General features: G+C 44.1%; 1 protein-coding gene across 1 annotated transcript in view; it reads left to right on the top strand.

Annotated features, from left to right (window-relative positions):
• The window catches only part of LOC147897226 (Prolyl oligopeptidase family protein), a 40,401-nt gene extending 16,149 nt beyond the window's left edge, over nt 1-24,252 (top strand). Inside the window, exons 9-15 of the mRNA XM_087380827.1 lie at nt 19,344-19,637; nt 19,732-20,190; nt 20,596-20,661; nt 20,772-20,832; nt 20,952-21,101; nt 23,497-23,634; nt 23,723-24,252. Of these exons, the coding sequence (XP_087236953.1) occupies nt 19,344-19,637; nt 19,732-20,190; nt 20,596-20,661; nt 20,772-20,832; nt 20,952-21,101; nt 23,497-23,634; nt 23,723-23,998 (1,444 nt within the window). The 3' untranslated portion in view covers nt 23,999-24,252. The remainder of the gene's footprint in view (nt 1-19,343; nt 19,638-19,731; nt 20,191-20,595; nt 20,662-20,771; nt 20,833-20,951; nt 21,102-23,496; nt 23,635-23,722) is intronic.
• The last annotated feature ends 1,709 nt before the right edge of the window (nt 24,253-25,961 follow it).

Consider the following 25,961-nt stretch of genomic DNA (forward strand, 5'->3'; position numbering starts at 1 on the left):
GAGTCGGTGAATGATTCTTCGACTAGCACTGATGTTACGCAAAGTGATGAGATGGCCAAGCTGGCTAATCTTATAACAGAGGAGTTCTCTGAATGTTTTAGGGATGAACTACCTTATGGGTTACCTCCAGAGCGGAAAGTTCAGCATAAGATTGAACTGATCCCGGGGGCAGAGCCTGTAAATAGACCTCCCTATAGAATGAGTTTTACTGAAGAAGCAGAGGTGCGTAGGCAACTGGAAGAATACCTCAAGTTGGGGCAGATTCAACCAAGTTTCTCACCTTTTGCTTCACCAGTGATATTAAAGAGGAAAAAGGATGATACGTTTCGCCTCTGTATAGATTACAGAGCATTGAATAATATCACTGTTAAGCACAGGTATCCGATGGCTCGGATTGATGATTTGCTAGATGCATTACATGGAGCCGTGATTTTCAGCAAGATAGATCTTAAGTGCGGCTATCATCAGATCCGGATTAGAGCCGAGGATGTGCATAAAACCGCTTTCAGGAGCAGGTTTGGTCATTATGAGTTTTTGGTAATGCCCTTCGGACTTACCAATGCTCCAGCGACCTTCGTCATGCTCATGAACGATTTACTACGTCCGTATATCGGAAAGTTCGTAGTACATTTTATTGACGATATTTTGATATTCAGTAAAAGTGTTACTGAGCATTGTGAACACTTAAGGATAGTGTTCAGTACTTTGAGGAAAGCCAGTCTTTACGTGAATAAAAAGAAAACTATACTGTGTATGGTTAGGCTTGAGTACTTAGGGTTCATAATTACTCCACAGGGGGTAGAAATGGATCTGAAAAAAGTGGCTGCGATACTAACTTGGCCAATCCCTCAGAGTCTGACCGCGTTGCGATCATTCTTGGGATTTGTCCAGTTTTATAGAAGGCACATCAAAGGATATTCCGAAATAGTATCGCCATTGACTGATCTGACCTCAGATAAAGTACCTTTTATTTGGGGACAGAATCAACAGGAAAGTTTTAACACCATAAAACAAGCTGTGGTCTCAGGACCGGTGTTAAAAATAGTTGATCCCCAGAAACCGTTGTTCCTAGAAACCGATGCGAGTGGCATTGCGGTAGGAGCAGTCCTCCTTCAAGAGGGAAGGCCAGTAGCCTTTGAAAGCAAGAAGCTTTCTCCCTCTCAAAGGAATTGGCCAACTCATGAATTGGAGTTGTATGCTGTTATCCATGCTTTGAAAACATGGAGGCATTATCTGTATGGTTCAGAGTTTTATGTGGATGTGGATCATGATACTCTGAAACATTTCTGTAAACAGCCTGACTTGAGGGGCCGCCAAGCTAGGTGGGCAGAGCTCATGCAGGAGTTTAATCTAACGATTCGGTACCGAAGAGGAAAAGACAATAAGGTAGCTGATGCGTTATCTCGCATTATGCACAACCTGAGTTTCACGGTATTAGAGAGTGCTCTAATGACCGAGATCAGAGAAACTCAGAAGGTGGACGAGTTTGTCCAGAGCTTGTGGCCTAAGGCTCATGTGTTAAAACCCGGGGAAAGTGAAAAGGATGACCTGGCATCCAGAAAAGGCCAAACTTATGCAAGATATACCATAAGGGATGGTATGCTAGTCAGAAATGGCAAGGTTGTAGTACCTGGTCAGAATGATCTCAGGCAGAGAGTCATTCGACAGTGCCATGATAGCCCGTGTGCGGGACACCCAGGAGTCGAGAAGACATATGATCTCGTGAAGCGAGATTTCTTTTGGCCAAAGATGAAAAAGCATATTCATGAATATGTGACACGGTGTTTCTCGTGTCAGGTAAGTAAGGCCGAGCGGGTGAAGCCACCCGGACTTTTACAGCCCTTGGAAATACCACTAAGCAAGTGGGAGAGCATTTCCATGGATTTTATTGTAGGGCTACCTGTAACGCAAGGAGGGTATAATTCTATCCTTGTGGTGGTTGATCGTCTAACCAAGATGGCTCACTTCATTCCGACTAGAGAGTCTGTTAGTGCCCCGCAAGTGGCGGATTTGTTCATTAGACATATATTCCGTCTGCATGGATTACCTAGATCCATAGTGTCAGACAGAGATGTCAGGTTTACCGGTCACTTTTGGACAGCGGTATTTGAGACACTAAGGACTGAGTTGGGAATGAGTAGTGGGGATCATCCTGAGACGGATGGTCAGACGGAGAGAGTCAATCAGACTTTAGAGGATATGCTGAGGGCATATGTGTCATTGAGGCAACATACATGGGACAAGTGGTTGCCATTGTTGGAGTTTGCCTACAATGATAGGAAACATTCATCTACTGGGTTCAGTCCTTTTGAGCTGAACTATGGTTATAGACCAGCCAATCCGACTATAGTTGGAGTACCTCAGAAAGTGCCTAGTGCCGCGAACTTTGTAGTTCAGATGCGGGAGATGCTAGCACTTGCGAGAGCGAATATCCGCCAGGCTATGGATAGAGCCAAGGTGTATGCGGATGAAAATCGGTCTATAAGAGTATTTGAAGAAGGAGAAAAAGTTTTTCTCAGAATTCCTTCGCACTCGAAGTCGTTGACTTCAGGAGAGTGTGCTAAGTTATCACCTCGATACTGTGGGCAGTGGTTAATTCTAAAGAGAATAGGCAGTGTAGCCTATAAATTAGAATTGCCACAGGGGTGTAAGGTGCACCCGGTTTTTCATGTTTCGCGCTTAAAGAAATTTTTGCATACAGGTGACTCACTAATCGAAGGTGTGGTTTTGTTTCAGGAGATAGAGGATATTGCAAGGCGCAAACCAACAAGAATCCTGGACCGAGGAACAATGCAAATACGAAATTGGAAGATACCCACGGTGTTGGTTGCATGGCATGGTCAGCCTCTATCCGAAGCTACCTGGGAATCCGTATATCAGTTGCGGAGAGTGTTCCCAGACTTTATCATCGAGGACGCTGATATCTGAAGAGGGAAGGAATGTTACGCTCTAGCCGAGGTAGCATGACCTCGGAAGAATCAGTCGACATTTCCCTTATAGGATCTATCTTTGTAATATATGTGTTTGCGCTTTATGTAAATGATCGGGAGGGATTAATGTCAAGGTCCTAGGTGAGGGCTGATAGCACCAGACTAGATAGATCTGAGACCAAGGGCCTAGTGCAAAGATTGTGCCTAGGGGCAAGGAATTAAATGCATCCCAAGAGAGGGGTGAAATGTTGCATTAGGAAGGCCCTATATGGATGACATGTGGCATCTAGATCTATCTAGGGATTTGGGGTCTGTCAAGGCTAGTGAGAGAAGTGAAGAATGTGAGATTTTTACGTGATTCGATATAGCTCTCTCTCTCTTGCTGGGAAGCTTAGGCAGAATTGGCTGGGTGGAAGATCAAGGTGCTACTCCCGTGATCTGCAACAGAGATTAGGATAGAAAAAACTGGTTACAGTTAGTGAACTTCAATGTGCTTGGTACGCGCATGAAACACTGAATTACACGCAATGGCCAAAGCACTCTGGCTGTTAGTGTAGACCATAGTGGAGGATGTCTGGCGAATACCAAGATTTGTAAGTAACTGTCGAAGCCAGACACACTCTATTGTAGCGGTGAAGGCTGCCCTGTACTCAGCCTCACAGTTGGATGTGGCAACTGTTGGTTGCTTCTTGCTGAGCCAAGAGATACATGAACTGCCAAGCAAAAAACAATTGCTGGTATGTGACACTTTGGTGTCGGAACAACTTGCCCAGTCACTATCCGTGTAAGCATGCATGGTAAGTGAATATCTGTGTTGAGGGTGACAAGCTTGCATCCTGATTCATTCTCAACCATATTCAGCCACCTCTGAAAGCATGAGAACACTTTAGATTGGCTTTTAAAGCATATGCCCAGTCACTATCAATGTAAGCATGCATGATAAGTGAACTCTGATCACCTTAGAAGAGGGCTAAATCCTGAGTGCCTCTGAGATATCTGAAGACTCTCTTCACTGCTTGCCAATGCTGTGAACTAGGCATGCACCTGTGAACTGGGCATGTGCATGAACCTACTGAGCTGGGATACTGCATACTGTAAGTCAGGTCTGGTGTGGCATAAGTAAATGAGACATCCAACAGCCTGCTAGTAAAGAGTGATTTCTCAGCCGGCATACCTTGTTTTCAGAGCCAACAACCTCAAAGCCAGGAGGTTGTGTCACATAAACTTCGTCTTGCAGATCCCCATGAAGAAAGGCAGTCTTGATGTTAAGCTGGTGCACTTGCCAATTGTGATGGGCTGCAATGGCAATGACACATCTAACAGAAGTAATCCTGGAAGTGGGAGCAAAGGTCTCCTCAAAGTCAATGCCTTGTTGTTGGGCATACCCTTTTGCAACAAGACGGGCTTTGTGTCGATCTATGCTGCCATCAGATTTCCTTTTTAATTTGTAGTCCCACCGGGTACCAATGGCATGCTTGCCGGGGGGGAGATCTACTAATTCCCATGTTTCATTTTTGGCAATAGATTGTAGCTCAGCTCTCATTGCATCCATCCAATCTTTTCTGTCAAAAGCATCTTTATGGCACAGAGTCTCTTCATTGCAAGCTGTAGCAAGGAGTGCAAACTCAAGGAAGTGATCTGTCTATTCCTTGATCTTGTCTGGGCAGCAAGAGGTTGATCTTGTTTGCTGTCCCTCAATGTGTCAAGAAGCCATCTGGGAACTTGCCTTTGCTGTCTATTGACAGCTCTTTCTTCAATCACTGCATCATGAATAGTGGGATCATTTTGTGCTGGAAGAGGAACCTGCAAATCAGCATGGGGTGCTGGCTGATCATTGCTTGTTGGAGGGCCTGCAGGAGGCTCATGTTGCTGGTCAAAGTCCCCCTCTGAGGGAAGCAGAGGTAACCAAGAGTCAAAGGCATCAAAATTGTCAGCTTCTGGCTTAGCTTTGCAGTCCACAAGAGGAGAAGCCGAATGTTCAGCAAAGATTACATCTCTACTGACAATAATCTTCCCAGTATTTGGTTGGTATAACCGATACCCTCTGCTCTCCTGGCTGTAACCAATAAATATGCATTTGATTGCCTTATCATCAAGCTTATGTCTCAGCTGAGATGGTACATGAACAAATGCAAGAGACCCAAAAACTCTCCCCCCCCTTATCTGTGTTGAGGGTGACAAGCTTGCATCTTGATTCATTCTCAACCATATTCAGCCACCTATGAAAGCATGAGAACACTTCAGATTTGGCTTTTGAAGCATATACTCAGCAATATCTTGTGAAGTCATCAATTAGAGTCATGAAATATTTGTACCCCCCAATAGCATTTGTCCTCATTGGGCCACAGGCATCATTGTGCACTAGCTGCAATTTCCTTTGTGAGAAGTTTGGACAATTCTTTTGAAAAGGAAACTGATGCATCTTGCCCAAAAGACAAGCCTCACACACATGTTTGGAAACTGTGTGAGTTTGAGGTACATCATTTGCCATGCCCTATGAATGTAACTTGGCAAGAGCTCTATAATTGAGATGACCTAGTCTCTCATGCCAAAGATGAGTTTCAGCAAGCTGTGAATCTGAAATAGCAAATGCTTCAATAGAAAGTGCAGCTGAGTGATAATCAAGGTGATAAAGCCCCTTTTTCAAAGTGCCAGTGAGAACTATGGCATTGTCATCACGAAGATCACATCCTAAGTATCTTTATCCATCAAATATCACTCTGAAACCTGAAGTGGCAATTGCTGAAATTGAAATCAAGTTGACTTCAATTCCAGGCACAAAATAACATTTGTCAAAGTGACAGGATGGCTTGAAATGGATGTGAGCTGCACTTCTCCAATTCCTTTTACAGCATAGGAAGCATTATTAGCACATGTGACAGTCCCCCCTTGAGGTGCATTAGCTAAGGAATGAAACAACTGTCTGCAAGAGGTGACGTGCTTGGAAGCACCACTATCAAAATACCAAGACTGAGCATCATTAGCAGTAAAGAATGCATCAACTTTGGAGGGATCAAAGGAGCAATGGACAGCCCATGCCCAATCATCCTGGAGAGCATGTGCATGTGAGGCATTTGCTGGCTCATGGGATTCAATTGCGTGTGAGGCATTTACTGTCAATCCTGCTTTCTTCTTCTCCGAAGCAATGCGCTTCCTGCATTCTGAAATTTCATGCCTTGGCTTGCGACAATAGTTGCATCTTTTCTTCTTTGACTTATCTGCTGTATTTTGAGATACATTGGAGGAATTGCCACTGTTAGGCACATATTTAGGCTTGCCCATAGGCTTGGAAGCCTTGCCTTTTCTTGTCTGTTGTGAAGCAAATGCATGATCAGGAATAGTAGCTTGCCTATTAGCACGACTTTGCTCTTCCTGCAAAAGCAAAGTGACTAACTGATCAAAGGAGTAGTGGTTTGGATTACCCATGGCCACTAGTCGAAGGGTTGTAGCAAACCCTTGATATGTATCTGGCAGCCCATTCAATCTGGTACTGACAAGCTGAGAATATGGCACCACCTCATCAATATTGGCAAGTTGTTCCATGAGGTCCTTGACCTTTGTCAAGTATGCATCCATAGAGTCACCTTCATTCATGCTGACTTCCTGCAATTGCCTTCTTAAATATGCAACACGTGCCTCATTGCGAATCCGATAAAGAGAAGCCAATTTGTCCCAAGCATCCTTTGCTGTCCTGCATGACCGGATGTGTGGAATAATGATTCTCTTGCATGATAAAGCAATACAGGATTGTGCATTTGCATCTCTTGCATCCCATCTTGTTTGTTCCTGAGTTGGAGGAGCAGCAACAGGAGTGCTAGAGGATAAAGCATCAGGAGGAGTCCTCTCTGCAGAGGGACCAGCATTAGGGGCAGCCACTGTAGCATTGGCTGGCCTCAGATCAACCCCATAAACAATGTTCCAAAAATGTCTTGCAACAAGAATATGTTTCATGAGATAAGACCACATCGGATAGTTAGTGCCATCCAACTTATTTTCTTCACGAAGAATGCCAAATGAATCATGATTGTTGCCAGCCATTGCAAATGGGACAAGTAAAAAATGCACTGACAAAGTGACCCAAAAGATAGCCTCAAGGCTTGTAACTGCAAGAAAATAGGACTTGCTGTCCAAATCTGGAAAAGCCCCAAAATAAGCTGTAATTTGCAAATGTGATCAAATGGCCTGCAATTTCTTGCCAATTTCATTGCAAATTTGAAAGTATCGTGCAATCCGCTTGCAATAGACCCAAAAGCCCCAATTTGTAGAGCAAAACTGAGCCAAAAATGGGGCAAATTCAGGAAAAGCCCCAATTGTCTGCAAATTTGCAATCTACCTGCAAAGTCGTAGCCCGAATGCAAAAGCCCCAAATGTCACAAAAAATTTGTAGATCTACTGCAATGCAATGTTTGCTCCCAAAATCAAAGCCAAACGATGGTTGGTGCACAATGAAGGACACCGAACACCTTCAGTCTGCAAACAAATCTTGTAGTACAAAACTGTACGGAATCTGTACAGTGTACGAACGATTGTACAGATGGTGCGGACAACGCGGTGCGAAAATGTACAGATGCCGATAATCGAAAATGTACGGATAGTACAAAAATCCATGCGACTGTACGAAAATCCGTACGACTGTATGGATGAGCTGATGCGCCGTATGGAAATCCGTACGACTGTACGGGATCGTACGGACAGGCTGACGCACCGGAGTTGTGCGGGACGTCCGAGAGCTGAAGCTTAACGATGGAGCTGAAACGCGAGAGTGGGAGCTGGAAGCAAGAAACTAGGAGTAGGGAGCAGGTCCAGGAAGGAAGTGCTCTGATACCACTATAGGCTCACGGAAGCAAAAGGATGCACAAGAGTGGAGCAAGAAGTGGAAGAATTCACATCAACGAGGAGAGAAAATGAAAGTACAAAGTACTATAAAAGAGAACCCTAGGACCTAGTGTCCTAGTGGTACCACTAGTACTAGGTGTCATAATACGCTAAAAGTAGTAGGTGACCTAAGTGCCAATAACTAAAGCTACATGGCACATACCAGGGCCCAGAGGGCATCAATTCGACCGGGAGAAGATGGCCTACATGGATCACACATGGTGACACAACTAACTTTTAGCTGGGCTTCCTACCAAAAGGTGGGGATGGGGCATCGCAGTGGGAGGGATTCGCTTAAGACTAGATGTTCACTTTAAGCGTCTTCATGCAGCATGAATGACCAGGGAGTTTTCTATGCTTTTTAAAATCAGTTTTGGTATATATTAATTCATTTTGCCTTAGGATTTGAGGTTTCTGAGATTGCAGGAGTTTCCCTAGCATAGGGAAAAGCGGTTTTGGTTTGCAGTTTGATATATGTCCGGTTAGTTGTAATTTTGGAAGTTGGACTTTCGATTGTAGATACAATTCAGGTGTGTTAAAAAAAAAAAAAAACACACACACACACCCCCCCATCGACCTAAATGGAAGTAGAAGAAGAACCTTCTAGGGTGGATCCCGTAGAGTCGGGAGTCCGGCCGACCCTACAGGTGTCGCGCCCAGCAAGCCATACACTATCTGGTAGAATTGCGTTATTGGAGGATGCCTTGCAACAGATTTTAGCGCAACAGTTACAAGCAAATGTAGGGCAATCCGAGCTCAGGAAAATGGTTCATGGTATGTCTACTAGACCATCTCGTGAAAAGAGAGGTAAATCTTGAATGGAGACTGAAACCAGTGTTCATACGGTCGAGCCTAAGAGGGCTAAGGTGTCTAATATTGCCAATTATAGGCCAGAAAAGTATTCTGGTCGGATGTCTGACCGTAGTTTTGATATCATAGAGACCTTGTTACACAAATGGGACAAAGCTTTCGCCATTTGTGAAATCAGGAATGATATGAAGAAAATCCGCGAGGCCACCCATATGTTTAATGAGGCAGCGGATAGGTGTTGGATAAAACAGCAAAAAGATGGAGTGGCATCCACTACTTGGGAGGGGTTTAAAAAATAATTTAGAAAACACTTATTACCTCCTGACGAAGCATCCCGAGCTTGGGATCAATATCGAAATCTTCGTCAGAGAAATTTATCAGCGGTGGAATACACTGATAAGTTCAGAGAAAGTGTAATGAAAGTTTATGAACCCCTACCTCAGTCAATCCAGGTATAAGATTTTATCTTTGGACTGAATGATCGGATCAAGATGGAAGTTCGGGCTAAGTATGCGAACACGCTAGATGAAGCAATTGCCATAGCCTTGAACTATGAAGATGCCAAAGGGAACAGACCAAGTGGGTTTGTGCAGCTTGGGACTCGGTACGAGTACCCGAAGAAAACTGGGTTTAAGAAGAAGTAGATTAGCAAAGGGAGTGCCTCACAGCCTAGTGGTCAAGCCAAGCAGGCGAAGCCAGTTGAGACTCCTAAACCAAGTACCACCATCGGAATGAAAAGAAAAGTAACACCAATGGCAGCCCGGGCTTGATCGAAGTCTTCTTTGAACCTAGAGCAAAGAGAAAAAGCGAGGAGAGAAGGCTTGTGTTTTAGATGCCTTCAGCCTCATCAGTGGAAAGATTGTCCACGAAACAAGGATCGTCGGATGGCTGAGACGGTGATCTCAGAATGCGACATGGAAATGGAGGAAAGTCCCAGAGTATAATAGATGCAAATTCAGCTAGCGGGATCTTCTCAAAGGTCAGTACTTGTTTTGTTATGTGTGTATGTTGCTAAGCTAGTAACTAGTGCACTTGATAATGTCCTTTCAAAGCCCGCAGCAACGGGGTATACGGTCTTTAACGATACGGAGTTAATTAAGATAAAGGGGCAAGTAGCTAATCATGACGTCATTGTGTTGTTTGACTTTGTGTCAACGCACGATGTAATTAACTCGAAGCTTGTAAAGAGACTGAAATTAAAGACTAGCCCATCTGACTATGCATATACAGTGAGAATGGTAGACAGAAGTTCAATTGAAGTATGGGACCAAAGGGTTACCAAGTTGGAACTTGGAATTCAGGACTATGATGAGAAGCTTGATTTTGAAACGACAAAGCTTGCTCACGCAGACATAGCCTTGGGTAAGGCTTGGCATTCTAGAAAGAATCCAGCCATAGATTGGAAAAAGCACATTTATCAATTCAAGATGAATGATGTGCTGTATGTCTTACGAGGTGAAAAAGATATACCTCAAGGACCGTTGGTTTCCGTAATGGAAGTTCGAAATGCTCAAGAAGAGTTTTTGTTTCTTTGTACAGCATCAGTAGAGCCGATTGATGGTCCTTCGGCTAGCACTGATGTTACCCAAAATGGAGAGATGGTCAAGTTAGCTGATCAAATAGCAGAGGAGTTCTCTAATTGTTTTAGAAATGAGTTATCTTATGGGTTACCTCTAGAGCGGAATGTTCAGCATAAGATTGAACTAATCCAGGGGACAGAACCTGTAAATAGACCTCCCTATAGGTTAAGTTTTACCGAAGAAGCGGAGGTATGAAGACAACTGGAAGAATACCTCAAGCTGGGGCAGATTCAACCCAGTTTTTCACCTTTTGCTTCGCCAGTGATATTAAAAAAAAAAGAAAGATGATACTTTTCGCCTCTGTATAGATTACAGAGCATTGAATAATATCACTATTAAGCACATGTATCTGATGGCTCGGATCGATGATCTGTTAGATGCGTTACATGGAGCCGTAATTTTCAGTAAGATAGATCTTAAATGTGGCTACCATCAGATCCGTAATAGAGCCGAGGATGTGCATAAAGCCGCTTTTAGAAGCAAGGTTGGACATTATGAGTTTTTGGTAATGCCGTTTGGACTAATGCTCCAGCTACATTCGTCATGCTTATGAACGATTTACTACGTCCGTATATCGGGAAGTTTGTAGTACATTTTATTGATGATATTCTTGTGTCCAGCAAAAGCATTGCTGAGCATCACGAACACTTAAGAATAGTGTTCAATACTTTGAGGAAAGCCAGTCTTTTTGTAAATAAAAAGAAAACTGTACTGTATATGATAAGACTTGAATATTTAGGATTCATTATTACTCCTGAGGGGGTAGAAATAAATCCAAAGAAAGTGGCTACGATACTGACTTGGCCTATCCCTCAGAGTTTGATCGCTTTGTGATCATTCTTGGGATTTGTCCAATTTTATCGAAGACATATCAAAGGATATTCCGAAATAGTATCGCCATTGACTGATCTGACCTCAGATAAAGTACCTTTTATATGGGGACAGAATCAACAGGAGAGTTTTAACACCATAAAATAAGCTGTGGTCTTAGGACCGGTGTTAAAAATAGTTGATACCCAGAAACCGTTTTTCCTTGAAACCGATGCAAGTGGCATTGCGGTAGGAGTAGTTCTTCTCCAAGAGGGAAGGCCAGTAGCCTTTGAAAGCAAGAAGCTTTCTCCCTCTCAATGAAATTGGCCAACTCATGAATTAGAGTTGTATGCTGTTGTCCATGCTCTGAAAACATGGAGACATTATTTGTATGGGTCAGAGTTTTATGTTGATGTTGATCATGATACTTTGAAACATTTTTATAAACAATCTGACTTGAGAGGCCGCCAAGCTAAATAGGCCTTTACTACCACTTCATTGAGAGGTGGGCAGAACTCATGCAGGAGTTTAACTTGACGATTCATTACCGAAGAGGGAAGGATAATAAAGTTGTTGATGCGTTGTCACGCATTATGCATAATATGAGTTTCACGGTATTAGAAAGTGCTCTAATGACCGAGATAAGAGAAACTCAAAAGGTGGACGAGTTCGTCTAGAGCCTTTGGCCTAAGGCTCATGTATTCAAACCTGGGGAAAAGGGTGACCTGGCATCCAGAAAAGGTCAAACTTATGCAAGATATACCATAAGAGATGGTATGCTGAAAAGAAATGGCAAGGTAGTAGTACCTAATGGGAATGATCTCAGGCAGAGAGTCATTCAACAATGCCATGATAGCCCATGTGCGGGACATCCAGGAGTTGGAAAAACGCATGATCTCATGAAGCGAGATTTCTTTTAGCCGAAAATGAAAAAACATATTCATGAATATGTGACACGTTATTTTTCGTGTCAGGTAAGTAAGGCAGAGTGGGTGAAGCCATTTTGACTTTTACAACCTTTGGAAATACCACTAGGTAGGTGGGAGAGTATTTCCATGGACTTTATTGTAGGTCTGCCTACGACACAAGGTGGATATGATTCTATCCTTGGGATAGTTGATCGTCTTATCAAGATGGCTCACTTCATTCCAACTAGAGAGTTTGTTAGTGCCCGGCAAGTGGCGGATTTGTTTATTACTTCGTTTGCATGGATTATCCAAATCCATAGTGTCAGAGGGATGTCAAATTTACCAGTCTTTTTTGGATTGCAGTGTTTGAGACACTAAGGACTGAGTTGGGAATGAGTAGTGGGGATCATCCAGAAACGGATGGTCAGACGGAAAGAATCAACCAAATTTTAGAGGATATGCTTAGAGCATATGTGTCATTGAGGCAACATACATGGGACAAGTGGTTGCCACTGGATTTGCCTACAATGATAGAAAACATTCCTCTACAGGGTTTAGTCCGTTTGAGCTGAACTATGGTTATAGACCAGCAAATCCAACTACAGTTGGAATACCTCAGAAAGTGCCTAGTGCCGCGAACTTTGTGGTTCAGATGCGGGAGATGCTAGCACTTGCGAGAGCAAACATCCGCCAAGCTATGGATAGAGCTAAGGCGTATGCGGATGAAAACAGATCCGTTAGAGAATTTAAGGAAGGAGAAAAAGTTTTTCTCAGAGTTCCTTCGCACTCTAAGTCTTTGACTGTAGGAGAGTGTGCTAAGTTATCACCCCGATATTGTGGGCCGTGGTTAATTCTAAAAAGAATAGGCAAGGTAGCCTATAATTAGAATTGCCATAGAGTTGTAAAGTGCACCCAATGTTTCATGTTTCTCGTTTAAAGAAATTTTTGCATACAAGTGACTCACTAATCGAGGGTGTTGTTTTGTTTCAGGAGATAGAGGATAATGCAGGACACAAGCCAAGAAGAATCCTAGACCGAGGAACAATGCAAGTACACAATTGGTTGCATGGCATGGTTTACCTCTATCAGAAGCTACATGGGAATCCGTATACCAGTTACGGAGAGTGTTCCCAGACTTTATCATCGAGGACGCTGATGCGTGAAGAGGGAAGGAATGTTACGCTCAAGTTGAGGCAACATGACCTCGGAAAGGTCAGTCGACATTTTCCTTTAAAGGATTAATGTTTGTATTATATTTGTTTGGGCTTCACGTAAATGATAAAAAAGAAATCAAGGTCAAGGTCCTTGGTGAGGGTGACATGGCACAAGACTAGGTGGATCTAAGGCTAAGGGGGTCTAAATACATTAAATGTACCAAGGGACAAATGATTTCAATGATATCCCAAGAGAGGGGTAAATGATGCATTGAGGAGATGCCCTCAAATGTAGACATGTGGCATACTAGATCATCTAGGGAATTGTGGGCTTTGGTATTCAGCATGCAGGTACTTCTCATGTGTTAGATTTTTGGATGAGCTTGCTGAACCAGAGAAATGGCTGGGCGGTTATTCATCGTGCCATCACCTGTTATTTTGTATTCGTCAAATTGGTGGTCTTGGCTGGGCTTATAGTTTTTGGGTGTCACAGGTCATATAACAGCTTACAAGGATCAATCAACTGTGTTTGGGTTCCCGCATTGGCAATCTATTGACCCATCCGGATCTCCAATAACATCAAACAATAGCTGCAGCAGAACACTAGGAGACCCCCTCTGGATCTGTGTCAACCACACTTTCCTAATTCTCTACTTCGATCACGGGAGCAGCACCATGAATCACCTCCCAGCCATATCTCGCTGAGGCTGACAAGCAAACAGAGATCTTCATTCGAAAATCAACGTGAATAATTCCCTTCTCTTCTCTCTCTAGCCTCAACAAGCCCCAATTCCCTAGATAGATCTAGATGCCACATGTCATCCTTATAGGGCCTTTCTAATGCAACATTTCACCCCTCTCTTGGGATGCATTAAATCCTTTGCCCCTAGGCACAATCTTTGCACTAGGCCCTTGGCCTTAGATCTACCTAGTCTGGTGCTATCAGCCCTTACCTAGGACCTTGACATTAAATCCCTCCCGATCATTTACATGAAGCGCAAACACATATATTACAGAGATAGATCCTTTAAGGAGAATGTCGACTGATTCTTCCGAGGTCATGCTACCTCGACTAGAGCGCAACATTCCTTCCTCTTCAGACATCAGCGTCCTCGATGATAAAATCTGGGAACACTCTCCGCATCTGATATACGGATTCCGAGGTAGCTTCGGATAGAGGCTGACCATGCCATGCAACCAACACCGTGGGTATCTTCCGATTTCGTATTTGCATTGTTCCTCGGTCCAGGATTCTTGTTGGTTTGCGCCTTGTAATATCCTCTATCTCCTGAAACAAAACCACACCTTTGATTAGTGAGTCACCTATATGTAAAAATTTCTTTAAGCGCGAAACATGAAAAATCGGGTGCACCTTACACCCCTGTGGCAATTCTAATTTATAGGCTACACTGCCTATTCTCTTTAGAATTAACCACGGCCCACAGTATCGAGGTGATAACTTAGCACACTCTCCTGAAGTCAACGACTTCGAGTGCGAAGGAACTCTGAGAAAAACTTTTTCTCCTTCCTTAAATACTCTTATAGACCGATTTTCATCCGCATACACCTTGGCTCTATCCATAGCCTGGCGGATATTAGCTCTCGCAAATGCTAGCATCTCCCGCATCTGAACTACAAAGTTCGCGGCACTAGGCACTTTCTGAGGTACTCCAACTATAGTTGGATTGGCTGGTCTATAACCATAGTTCAGCTCAAACGGACTGAACCCGGTAGAGGAATGTTTTCTATCATTGTAGGCAAACTCCAACAATGGCAACCACTTGTCCCACGTATGTTGCCTCAATGACACATATGCTCTTAGCATATCCTTTAAAGTCTGGTTGACCCTCTCCGTTTGACCATCCGTCTCAGGATGATCCCCACTACTCATTCCCAACTCAGTCCTCAGTGTCTCAAATACCGCTGTCCAAAAATGACCGGTAAATCTGACATCTCTGTCTGACACTATGGATCTAGGCAATCCATGCAGACGAAATATATGTCTAATGAACAAATCCGCCACTTGCGGGGCACTAACATACTCTCTAGTCGGAATGAAGTAAGCCATCTTGGTTAGACGATCAACCACCACAAGGATAGAATCATACCCTCCTTGCGTCGTAGGCAGCCCTACAATAAAGTCCATGGAAATGCTCTCCCACTTAGTGGTATTTCCAAGGGCTGTAAAAGTCCGGGTGGCTTCACCCGCTCGGCCTTGCTTACCTGACACGAGAAACACCATGTCACATATTCATGAATATGCTTTTTCATCTTTGGCCAAAAGAAATCTGGCTTCACGAGATCATGTCTTCTCGACTCCTGGATGTCCCGCACACGGGCTATCATGGCACTGTCGAATGACTCTCTGCCTGAGATCATTTTGACTAGGTACTACAACCTTGCCATTTCTAACTAGCATACCATCCAAATGTTTCAGAGTATCATGATCCACATCCACATAAAACTCTGAACCATATTGAAAGAGAAGGTGGATGGGATGGAAGGAGCTGACAAAGTGCTCCTCCTAGTCAAGCACCGTGGGAAGCAATTCCTCCTAGGTCAACTCATTCACCCTACCACTGGTGATCAAGGATGAATAGAAGGGCCCGAACTGAGAGGATAACTGGGATAGTAGAGTAATGGCCATGTCCTCTGATGAAATCTGTTTCCACGCCTAGAGGATCTTCTAGTGAAGTTCCTGTAACTTGTTGATGTGGTCCTGCCATCGATGAAGACTTCTTGGGATCCAACAACCTCATCTGGACCTCGAGTGAGACCCTCTTCATGGGAGAGGTTCGGTTATACATGTATGCCAAATGCTCCCATATACTTTTGGCCACTGTCATGTGCTTCACATGATTAATCACCTAAGGAGTACAATTAATAAATATAAATGATCTTACCTTGGCATTAACACGGTCCCACAGCTAGGACAAAGTCTCGACCTCCTTCTAAGCCAGGATGCTAGGGTCCTCTGCCAGGGGATCTGATCAGGCAACACCTATTAGGACAAAATCTGCCATGTCGTATGACTGTAACATAGATTCCATCATCACCGGCCAAACACCGTAATTGAGCCCATCCAATTGCCGGTCAATCGGGAACGTGGGCAACATTGGAATTCTAGTCTTGTTCTCTGCCATCTCGAACAAAGTCGCCATGTTACAGTGAAGAGGACGATGAACTAAAAGAGAAGGTGGATGGGATGGAAGGAACTAAGGAGAAGGTTGAAGATGAGGATGAAGGGGCTGACAGCACAATATACCTTCACACGTCGATTTTTGTCTCTTGGGAACACCTCTGATCTGATCTGAAAACACCCTTCAAAGTCACCCTTCACTGGTCACCCAAACAGTCCACTCCTCTCACATGCTCCTCCTCAAAGACACCTTCTAACAACACCCTAATCCTCCTCTCTGTGTGTTGGCTTAACATTCCCTCCGCTCCTCGGGTCTCAAGGCAAACGTGGCTCTGATACCATGTTTGAAGTGCAGCGGAATTAACAGAAGAGAGAGAGAGAGAGATAGCACGCACACATTGAGAAGGAGAGAAAGGAGAGAGAGGCAAAAGAGAACTGCAAGTGATCTCTGGAGAAAACCCCGCTACAGCTGGGGGAAAACCTAGGAAACAACAGGCTGCTCGAGAGCTCGGAACACACAGCTCTACAACCAAGAGAAGGGAGTGGATGAATTGCTCCACCACCCTACTCCTTAGGTGCAAGATTGGGCTGGCTCTGCTCCTCTGCCAGGCTCTGGAAGATATGACGATCTGCTCCACAAGATATGAAATGAGGGCTGGGGGGGGGCCTATAAATAGCCTCAGCCCCTCCCTAGTCGACTGCTAGACTAGGGCCGACCCCTCCTGGTAGGTGGGCTGACTGCAGCACCTAGGGCTGGGCACACAGACCTATATGAAGGGCAGGGGGCCGAGGGGCTCACCCCCTCTAGCATATAAAGGGGCTACCTATGGCTGACATGGCTTGGAGATAGGGCCGACCCAGCACCCTACAAGAGGGACTGCTGGGGCCTAGTCTCTCGGCCAAAACACCTGCCAGCCTACGTAGATCTATCCTCATGGGGTCGGGCACACCCACCCTAACCTCACACTGGGCGGGCACACCCACAAACACTGGCCCTCTCTCACTAAGTGACATCTGGAGATGTTCACCTCCAACAGAGAGTGGACAGATCCACTCGGACCTATAGGAGATTCTTGAGATGACCATATACTTTTATCATTGTTTGTTTTAGGCGGAGCATGCAGGTGGAGGCGCCTTTCACCGACAAGAAGCTCCCCAAGGCCCTCGAGGCCCTCCTATCCTAGAAAGGCTCGGTGGAGGATGGACTGAATCGGATCTTCTTTCGCTACTCTTGGATCTCATTCATACCCTCCGTTTGGTTGGCCTTTCACAAGATTGTTGACTCAGGCTTCCTTCCTAAGTCCCTGAGTTGAGGATGGATTTGTTTGATTCCAAAGGGGGGAGATAGATCCGACATCCACCAGTGGAGAGTCCTACATGATCTTTGGCAAGGTCTTGAGTCTGCAATTGCCATCACAAACACTGTCCATGATACTCATACATGTTTTGTCCAAGAGTGCAGTATCCGGGACGACATCTTCACTTTTTAAGAGGCTATGGATGGGCCCTGGAGAAGTCGCAGACTCTTGCGATACTTCTCTTGGATTTCGAGACTCTTTGATAGTGGAGTGGTTTTTTCTGGAGGGTACCATGCAAAGGTAGGGCTTCTCAGCATGGTGAATTCAAGGGGTCATGGCTCCCATGTAGGGAGCAGTAGTTAGATGCTTATCGCTGGTAACACAAGGGAGTCCTTTGCTGTCCCGACAAGACCAGAGTACCCTAGGGTTCAGTTTTTGCAGCAATCCTGTGGCTCTTTCTGCCAGAGATGCTATAGGGTTAGGACGGGGGGACATAGGAGCTAGAGGCGTACAAGGCTATGGAGATGCTATAGTGGCAAAGGATTACGGTAGTCGGATGGGTGCTCTCGGGAATGTTGCCAGTACGTAGAGGATGCAAAGGGATTTCACATAGGGGATGGTTGCATGGCTGAGGGAGGTGGGCCACACCTCTTCTATTGAGCTTTCTTCCGCAGCTTACAGGATTCATGGGCAGCAGGTTTTCAACATAGTGGCATATGATGCCGTTCCCCCCTCCCGCCAGCGTCGGCTGCAGATGCGGGAGGATATGTTCGGAAGCCAGTAGCCAGTAACATTGCTTTGAACATCTAGGTGGCATTTGCAGCTTGGTGATGGGAGGCCTGCAGGTCTCTCTGTCAGCCACTCTCATCAGCATTTGGCAAGACATTATCTATACACTCCGTGCCATGTGGGAGTGCGGACTCTAGGATCAAGGTGACTGCCAACAGTCGGGAGCGTTTTTGCAAGACTTGGCCTACATGCAGTTTTCGAGGTGACCGCCAACAGTTGGGAGCGTTTTTGCAAGGCTTGGCCTACATGCAGTTTTTACACTTTACCCGGCGAGGCATTCTTAATTTCATTGGACTTGGCTACTAGCCCCTGTTCCGGGGATTCCCTAGGCAGTGAGCTGGGTTCTTCGGAAACAGCTAGCTTTTCTTTCTACTTACCATTAGTAGCTCCTTTCGGAAGCCGATTGTATGGTGTGTTTTTCAAGAATTAAGAAAGTTCTTTTCTCTGGAAAGGAAAAAAAACCTGCAGGGCAGTGGGGTGTTATGCCTATGAAAAATAGCTGTCTTGAGAGCTTGCATTTTGAGGCCCTTGACGGGTTTTTAAAGTTCCAAAATCTGGATCAACAAAGATTCTAGTACAGCACTAGGTGCCTTCTAATGCCTTCCATCTGCTAGGAAGTGTAGGACCAAGATACACGGGCTTGGGGCTAGGTTTCTGGGCTCATTCATGGAGGCATGTCTCCTAGGCTTCATTGCATTAGAAAACACTTGGACATTCGTAGTTCATGTGAAAAATGTGATGATGTTTGTAATGACAAGGTGTGTTTTGGGCTTTTAGCTTATTGCATATATTTTTTCTATGGTGCAGATAATTAAGGTTTGGTAGATGTTCAAAAATTGAAGTTAGCTATGTAATGTATGCTGAATGCACATAGATCTAGAGCAAACTACTTCCTTATCTGATCTCGTAGGTATTTTTGCTTTACATGCGAAGTTGAGAAGTTGGAGTGGTTTGTAGGTTGCATATGAAACTTAAGAATTAGCACTCTAGGGTAGTCATGGCAGTGCTGTATTAAACTGAGTTTATTTCTGTCCTGTACATGTTTTACAGAGGAATTGTGTGGGGAGAGGATTCCTTTGCTTTGGTGTACGAGTCTTGGTATAAAACACGGAAGACTCGTACGTGGATTATTGCTCCAGAAATCGAACAGGAAGCCCGGATATTGTTTGATAGATCATCAGAGGATGCCTACTCAGATCCTGGAACACCTATGCTACGGAGAACATCCCTTGGGACATATGTGCTTGCATGGATAAGAAAGGCAGATGGAAGAAAATACCTACTTTTGAATGGGAATGGTGCAACACCTGAGGGCGATATCCCCTTTCTTGACCTCCTGGACACGTAAGTAGCGCTAATGTGATGTCTTTTGTCTTTCAAAATAACCTTCTTTCAAAGTTCCACTTTCTTGAATTTTGTGTCCCTTGTTCGATTGCAGAAATACTGGGGAGAAAGAGCGTGTATGGGAAAGTACAAAGGATAGATATTATGAGGGGATTGTTGCACTGTTGTCTGATTTCATTGATTCAGACTTGGATCTTGATCAACTTAAAATCTTATTTTCAAGAGAATCGAAGACTGAGCGTCCTCAGTATTATACACTGTGCTGGCCAGATCTTAAAGTTAAACAGATCACTAATTTTCCACATCCATATCCTCAGTTAGCTGATCTCAAGAAGGAACTCATCAAATACTTAAGAAGTGATGGGGTACAGCTCACTGCATCTCTTTACACACCTCCAGGTTATGACTCTGCAAAAGATGGGCCTCTCCCACTCCTAGTCTGGGCATACCCTGGAGAGTTTAAAAGCAAGGATACGGCTGGGCAGGTACGTGGTTCACCAAATGAATTTGCAGGTATTGGATCAACATCACCACTACTGTGGCTGGCCAGAGGGTAGGTGTCCTCTGTCCTTTTTGATAATGCAATTGTTTCTGGCCAAATTTATGTCCAAGCTGTGAAATTTGTTGGTTTTTAACTTCCTATTATGGAATGTATAAAATGCATGGGGTGACCAAAATGAGTTGGCCATTTATTTTCTGGTATTTATAACCATGTTGGTTGGCAACCAACTTAAAATTGGTTACGTTCTCATAAGTAATCATACGTATTCATTTGTAGCAAGAAACTCTGTATAGGGTTAGGGTTTCTGTGAGAATGGTTGTTTCTAGTTTCTAAATGGTGTGCATTAAGACAGAATTGGTGGTTTATTATACAGAATTTTGGACTTTAGAACAACAAAAATCTGAATTTGTACGATTGGATAAATTCTAGTCTTACAAAGATATGTGTATTATACAGATTTGCTGTACTAGATGGACCTACAATTCCTATCATCGGGGAAGGAGATGATGAAGCGAATGACAGGTCATCTTTTCTCCAAGATATAATTTCTGATGTTAACTACGTATCAAGGACCAGAGGTATCATTAAATTTTAATAGAACTTTCCCTCAAGATTGTACTTGAACTTGGCAGATATGTCGAACAGCTGGTTGCAAGTGCTGAAGCTGCAGTAAACGAAGTTATTCACCGAGGGGTATGACTTGCATCTTGATTTAGAAGCTTGGCAGCATTGTAAGAAGTCAAATTTAGACCACAGAAGGACATGTTCCTTCGCATGTTATTCGATTTTCTGGTGGAATCTTTATTTTACAGGTTGCCCATGCAAATAGAATAGCTATTGGTGGTCATTCATATGGGGCGTTCATGACTGCAAATTTACTTGCACATGCCCCGCACTTGTTCAGTTGTGGAGTTGCCCGGGCTGGTGCATACAATCGAACTTTGACTCCTTTTGGGTTTCAGGTGAGCAGTTAGATGGTGGATGCCTGATGCATTTATCAAAACAGCATGCGCTGCACATCAACCTAAGTGCACCTTGAAAGGTGAACTGCACTGTATAATAAAGAATTTGTAATTGCATGCAAGGAGAGACATGTTCATGTGGTTTGCAAGGGAGACTGATGACTTCTGGTAGGCATACAGAAAGAGAAACAAATGCTGTGTAAGTGTGCCCAAAATTCTGATGGACAAAGACTGCATGGGGGGATTTTGACTTTGTTTTTGACCCATATCTTCTCCCTTCTTCCACTTCTCTCTTGCCTGTGTCTATCCACTTCATCTCAACTTTGGATTGGGTGTCCTCATCTATTTCGTATGCCATGACATCGTGGTCTTAGTAATCTTTGTTACAGACTTCTCCCCACCCCCCCACCCCCCACCCCCCCTCAAAAAAAAAGAAAAAGAAAAAAGAAACCACCCCAATTTTCCTGGCCCCTTGTACCCCGTCGTCGCCACCGCGAAATACAGAAAAAAGATATCAAAGGATCACCTGAATGTTGTGGCGTTGTGAGGAGAAAGAAAATACTAGATTTGAAAACGAAGACTGCAGAAGGAGTTTACTACCAGACATGACCTAGAATCCTATAGCAATTCTCATTGCTGAGTTGAAGGTGTCTGCCAAAATGTTTCCAGGAACTAGCGTCTGCTTTTCATGCTGGTAAGCGCCTCATATCCTCAAGCAGTTGGTGGGTTGGATGGAGAAAATGTGGACTCTTCTTTGATTAGTCTTTTCCCAAACACGAGCTTGCATATGACCAAGGCCTGATTCCGTGGCTTTGTTAGAAACTAAAGACCTTTTCTCTGATTTTGATGAGAGAAAAGGATTGCTTGTTACAGCCAATCCTTACACAGTGGAATAAATGAAGACTTGAGATCTTACAACGAAACCTTGAATGTTAACTCACTCTGTGTGCTTATAGAGAGAACACATCAGATATGGAGAGAATACACACAGATATCTTGGCCAAAACTGTGAGAACAGTATCAGCAGACATATGTTGAGGAAAGCTACCAAGAACACTGATCCTTCTGCTGTAGACTCCTCCTAAATCACTGCATGTCACAGCCCACAAAATCTTCTAACAAGTTCTCTTCAGAGGAACCTTCCCTCGTTGCACCACCTTATGCTCTGCTACATGGTAGGTATGCACCAAGTTGTGCCCATTAAGAACTGTAGGTGTGGATCCCTTGAACCCTCTGCTTCTCACCCTGAAATGTGACCTGCAGGCTGGGCTGCTGGAATGAATGTCTGCTCCTGACAATGGGACCTTTGTATAGGGCTGGATAGCCCCACAGACTTGGCCGACCAATCAGACTGGCCGATCCAGTCTGTAAACCAACTGACCAGCAGCAGATCTGCCGACCTGCTGCTGCCTCCAGCTGCCTAAATAAGGCTGCTGTATCAGGTGCTTGGTCTCTGGTGTTTGCTTCAAAGCTCCTGCCTTCTGCTGTGGGCCTGCACCAGACTGCCCTGTCCATGGTGTACCTGCTGCTGCTGTACCATCTGCAGTATGATTTCTACCTCCTGTACCAGCCCAGGTACATTCGCAACCTTGACAATCTATGCGCTGTCCATGTGGCAGCCAGCTTTTTACCCACATGGCTGCCCTAAACTTTTCTCTCCCCATCGTAAACAGTAAGTCATACTCCCCCATGTCTTCCTTATACGGGGGCTCAACAAGTACCTGTACCAGGCCTGCAATACTTTCCCTGCAGTACTGTTGAATAGTCGCAAACTAAAATTGTTGGAATATGATGGTCACCTCCCCTGTGTGCTTGGGTGAGGGCAAGGCAACTTCATAGTTTGGACTCAGTTGTTCTTGGTGGGGATGTAAAAGCTGGCCTGAGTAACCCTGTGACTTGCTATCATGCAGTAGGCTGCCCCTCTCCTGTGTGCTGACTTTGGACATGTTTTTGGAGATATCTAGATTTGTTATATTGTCCTTGAACAAAGATTCTAGTGAGGAAAAAGGGTTTCAAAAGGAACCACTGGTGATACCTAAATGGTTTTACAGTGTCTGGCTTGTGCTTAAATACCAGCTTTCTCATGCTCTTATGCTATATTTTTGTTGGCTGTGGCTTCCATAGAATAACATGTTAAATAATGAGAATGTGTGTGAACTATCTGCAAAGGAGAATGTTTGTCATGGATGGTCGTCTTGGATAGATGGGGTGCTTAACGTCATTTGGGTATTCAATTTTTTTTTTGGGGATAGCTGCATCATTTCCAATGCATCTTGCTAAGGGGGTGCTCTCCTGGAGAATGATGGTGATATATAAGTTGAAGGAATGGATGCAGCTCTACGGATTCCAGTTACGTCATATTAATTTATGAAAAACTCTGTTTGGATGCCTGCAGAATGAGGAGAGGACACTGTGGGAGGCACCACAAACGTATATTGACATGAGTCCATTCATGTTAGCCAACAAAGTTAAGAAACCCATACTTCTGATCCATGGGGAGGAGGATAATAATTCTGGGACTCTTACCTTGCAGGTGATACGTTTGGTTCTTTTGCCCAAGTTTTAAAGGTTCATATGTTCAAATTTCACATTTATTGATGTGCGGGTTCTGTTTTGTGCAGTCTGAGCGTTTCTTTAGTGCTCTGAAAGGGCATGGTGCTCCTTGTCGTCTAGTTATCCTTCCATTGGAGAGCCACGGTTTTAGTGCCAGAGAAAGCATTATGCATGTCCTTTGGGAGATGGATAGATGGCTACAAGGATATTGTGCGCACAACATTACGCAGTCACCAAGTGAGATTAAGAAAGATGTGTCAAATGATGGTGACCAACAGGGTATGGGAGGCAAGGAGCAAGATAACTGTGAAATGTGGGGGTGGAAGCTGCTCTCTTCTTTGTGAGTGGATGGTTGATAAAGTCGCTCCCATCTAGTGTGCTCTTTCAACCTTCAACCTTTTTCACCTTGCATGGGCTATAAAGGGCCGTGATTCTAAGGGAATCCTCTCAACTTCATTCTAGCATAGTTTATTTGTAATATTCTCCCTCTTGCATGATTTTCTAGGAGTGCACTCCGAAATGAGTATGATTGGTTGCAGAATAGTATCAAAATATTCATTGCTTGTAATGGACAAAACCTATCAAGCATTTACTTGCATTCCATGTTTTCTTTAAGGTTTGGATGTTTGTTTTCTAGGAGTCCTGTGGCATTCTTGTTAAATATATGCATGTATAATAAAAATTCTTGAGTTAGAAATGGTTTTTGCATTTTTCTTGTCAAATATGTGTTTGTCTTTGGATTGCTGCCCAGGGATTGTCTTCGTTAACTGCTGCCTCTAAGCATATGGATGTGTACTAGTTGATAGTAAACCGCCAGATTTTATGAATAGAAAGGCTGTTTACAGAAGAACGAGCATTGCTTCTTAGACTGAAACTTGTGGAGGCACCAAGCTTAAATCTCACTTCGGGTTCCTTCCTGACTGCGCATCTCCTTCCCTACGCATTTCTGCCCACCTCTTCCATTTCGTGTCCACCCTCACTTTTTTTTTTGGGGGGGGGGGGGGAGGATGAAATCCAGTTATATTTTATATTACAATTTGCAGCCCCCTAAACGAGGGGGAAGCAATTACAAGATCAGAAAAGGTCATTATAAAACAGATCTGTAGTACTGTCAATCTGATTGGCTCACTAGCAATCAAAGAAAGATTGCGTTCACGCTGCCCTGAAGAAAGCTCTATCGTTGCAGTCCTTCCATATAGTCCAGAGAGCCCAATAACAAACCCAATAGAAGAGAAGCTTATAGCTTGGCTTGACAAGGTTCCATCCGAACATCCACAAATGCCTAACAAAGTAAGCACCAAGAAAATGGGCCCACTAACAGCCACTGCATAGAGAATAAGAAATGTCTGGAGTGAGGAAAACGCCAGAAGATGTGGTTCATAGATTCTTGTGGATCAAACATTTGTGATAGTGAGTAGGGCCAACATGTCTGTGAGCCAAAAGTTGTTTGGTAGGAAATACTCCTTGTGGAGTGAGACATTTGTGATAGTGAGAAGGGCCTACGTGTCTGCGAGCCAAAAGTTGTTTAGTAGGAAATACTCCTCCCTATTACTGTACAAAAGACATGTCGCCAAAGAGGGAGTTTTGAATTCCAAATGAGCCTCGATCTATTGCCCCACCACCTAGGAGTGCGATGCAAAGACCACATGACTTGCACGAGCTGAAAACACAGAAGGGGGTAAAAGAACAATGGTGATGGAAGCTAGTGATAGGGGACTTCTTCTATGAGAAACGAGAACTAGAGCCCAATCCTAGAGACGGTCTCGGAGCTCTAGAGGCAGAATTGGCTGAAAATCTTGAGAGTTGAGAGAGTAGATGCCAATAGGGACCATAATGAGATCCCAAATGAAAATGATGAGCTGCGATAGGAAAAGGCATCACACGATTCATGCAATCTAGAGCATGAACCTGTTTAGACCAAATGAAGTAATAGCGCATGGGCTCTTGTAAGTGGATTATCAAGCACCTTTGATCAATGTGTACTTTCAGCTTGCAAGGAGTTACTACCTAGAGAGGGTTGTCCCACCCGTTTGAGATGTGAAAGGATTTGTTTCCAATATGCAAGCATTCGACTTACAAAAGGACATCCCTTGATTTTACCATTAATATACGAACCCTTAAATTTACCATTAATATACAAAAATAGGAAGTCTCATTGTGTCGGGTCTCCAATGGCCAAAGACATTATGGGTAAGATGGGGAAGCAATTGTCTCATCATTGTAGCCCATGATTGATGACACTCTACAAACTAAAGCATCATTTCCCCCTTGTGAGTTAGAAGACGCAATTGAATGCCCAAAATATTG

This window comes from Dipteris shenzhenensis, chromosome 10, assembly GCF_047967505.1.
Source record: "Dipteris shenzhenensis isolate YYH24624 ecotype China chromosome 10, Dip_SZ_1.0, whole genome shotgun sequence".
Taxonomy (NCBI): Eukaryota; Viridiplantae; Streptophyta; class Polypodiopsida; order Gleicheniales; family Dipteridaceae; genus Dipteris; species Dipteris shenzhenensis.